Source organism: Etheostoma cragini, chromosome 15, assembly GCF_013103735.1.
Source record: "Etheostoma cragini isolate CJK2018 chromosome 15, CSU_Ecrag_1.0, whole genome shotgun sequence".
NCBI classification, from domain to species: domain Eukaryota; kingdom Metazoa; phylum Chordata; class Actinopteri; order Perciformes; family Percidae; genus Etheostoma; species Etheostoma cragini.
Genome location: NC_048421.1, coordinates 1375023 through 1376330, shown reverse-complemented (window position 1 = coordinate 1376330; position 1308 = coordinate 1375023). Strand labels below are relative to the sequence as shown.

The following is a 1308-nucleotide window of genomic DNA, read 5'->3' as shown; positions in this document are numbered from 1 at the left end:
TTAAGCACAAAGAGGAAAATTTACAATAATTATCAAAACTCAGTAAATTATATTTCTCTAAGATATTGCAATGATGATTTTACATAAGATGCATCATGCATTGCCAAAAGACATCGCTGGTGTATGTAAATAACTCCTTTCCCAAGAAAGAGGCCGTGTGTTGCTTCTAAAGTAAGTGGAAAAAGCCCGTTTAGTGTGTTTTTTGAGAAATATATCTCAAGCTTTAATAGTAGAGCACAGCCTTGACATAGTATGTGGAAAGTTAACACATTTTATTGTTGTTACTGTTTGCTTGTTTGTTTGTATTTTGTTTAGGACGCCCTGGAAAACGAGATCAGATGCATCTCAAGGACTTATCCTTACAAAAGAATTTCAACAGGAGAACATCCAGGGACAAATTAAAGAAAATCAATTGTTTTTAAAGTAACTAAAAGCTAAATGAAAGCGTAGAAAAAAGCAACAAAAGCACCTGAAAAGCGACAACAACCATAGGAACAAAAAGGTTAAAATCTTGAGGCGAAAAAAAGCATCAAAAACATCCAAAAAAGAGAAAACAACCTAAGAAATTATGCAACAAAATTCCTCCAAAACAAAAGGAAAAAAACAACAACAAAAATGGATGAATGGCAACGAGAGGAGAGAGGTCTGACTGATGAAGGTCATCTACCGTACCGGTGACGACGCGGGGGTCGATGTGGAAGGTGTCGTTGACGGGGTCGATGGTGCCGTTGCTATAGCAACTCTGGCAGAGGGAGAGGGCGCTGCCGTTCACCCCGACGCCCGACACGTACGCATAGCGGCCCACGGAGATCCGGGGCAGAGCCAGGTACTGGAGGGGAGAGATGCACATTACTAGTTGGAGTAAAAGGTCATAAATTGCATATATAAATTGCAATATTCTGCGATATATATATATATATATATATATATATATATATATATATATATATATATATATCGCAGAATATTGCAATATATTTGAAATTGTAATAACGATTCCCACCCCTACTGAAAGCAATGCCCACGTGGACCCTCTAACTTTGTGTTTTTGCTTGAACGTCAAAGTAAATCGGAACAGTTTGGTCGCCTAAAAATGTCTTGTTCAGCCAACCAAGCTAGCTATCTAGCTAGCGACTTAGCATTAGCTGGTGAGGTCACAGAAATCTGGTTGACTAAAAGGACATAGAGGACATCTGAGACCAGGTCCCTCAAGAAGGCACAATCAGTCCTGTCCAGCTGGGAGGAGGCCTCGGGGAAGACCCAGGACTAGGTGGAGGGACGTCCAGCTGGGAGGAGGCCCCGGGGAAG

The 1308-nt window shown here is 40.7% G+C and overlaps 1 protein-coding gene across 1 annotated transcript in view; it reads right to left on the bottom strand.

The window, feature by feature from the left end:
• LOC117958118 (mucolipin-1-like) overlaps positions 1-1308 on the bottom strand; it is a 10327-nt gene that overhangs the window by 8036 nt on the left and 983 nt on the right. The window contains exon 2 of the mRNA XM_034894379.1: positions 668-829. Coding sequence (XP_034750270.1) covers positions 668-829 — 162 coding nt within the window. The remainder of the gene's footprint in view (positions 1-667; positions 830-1308) is intronic.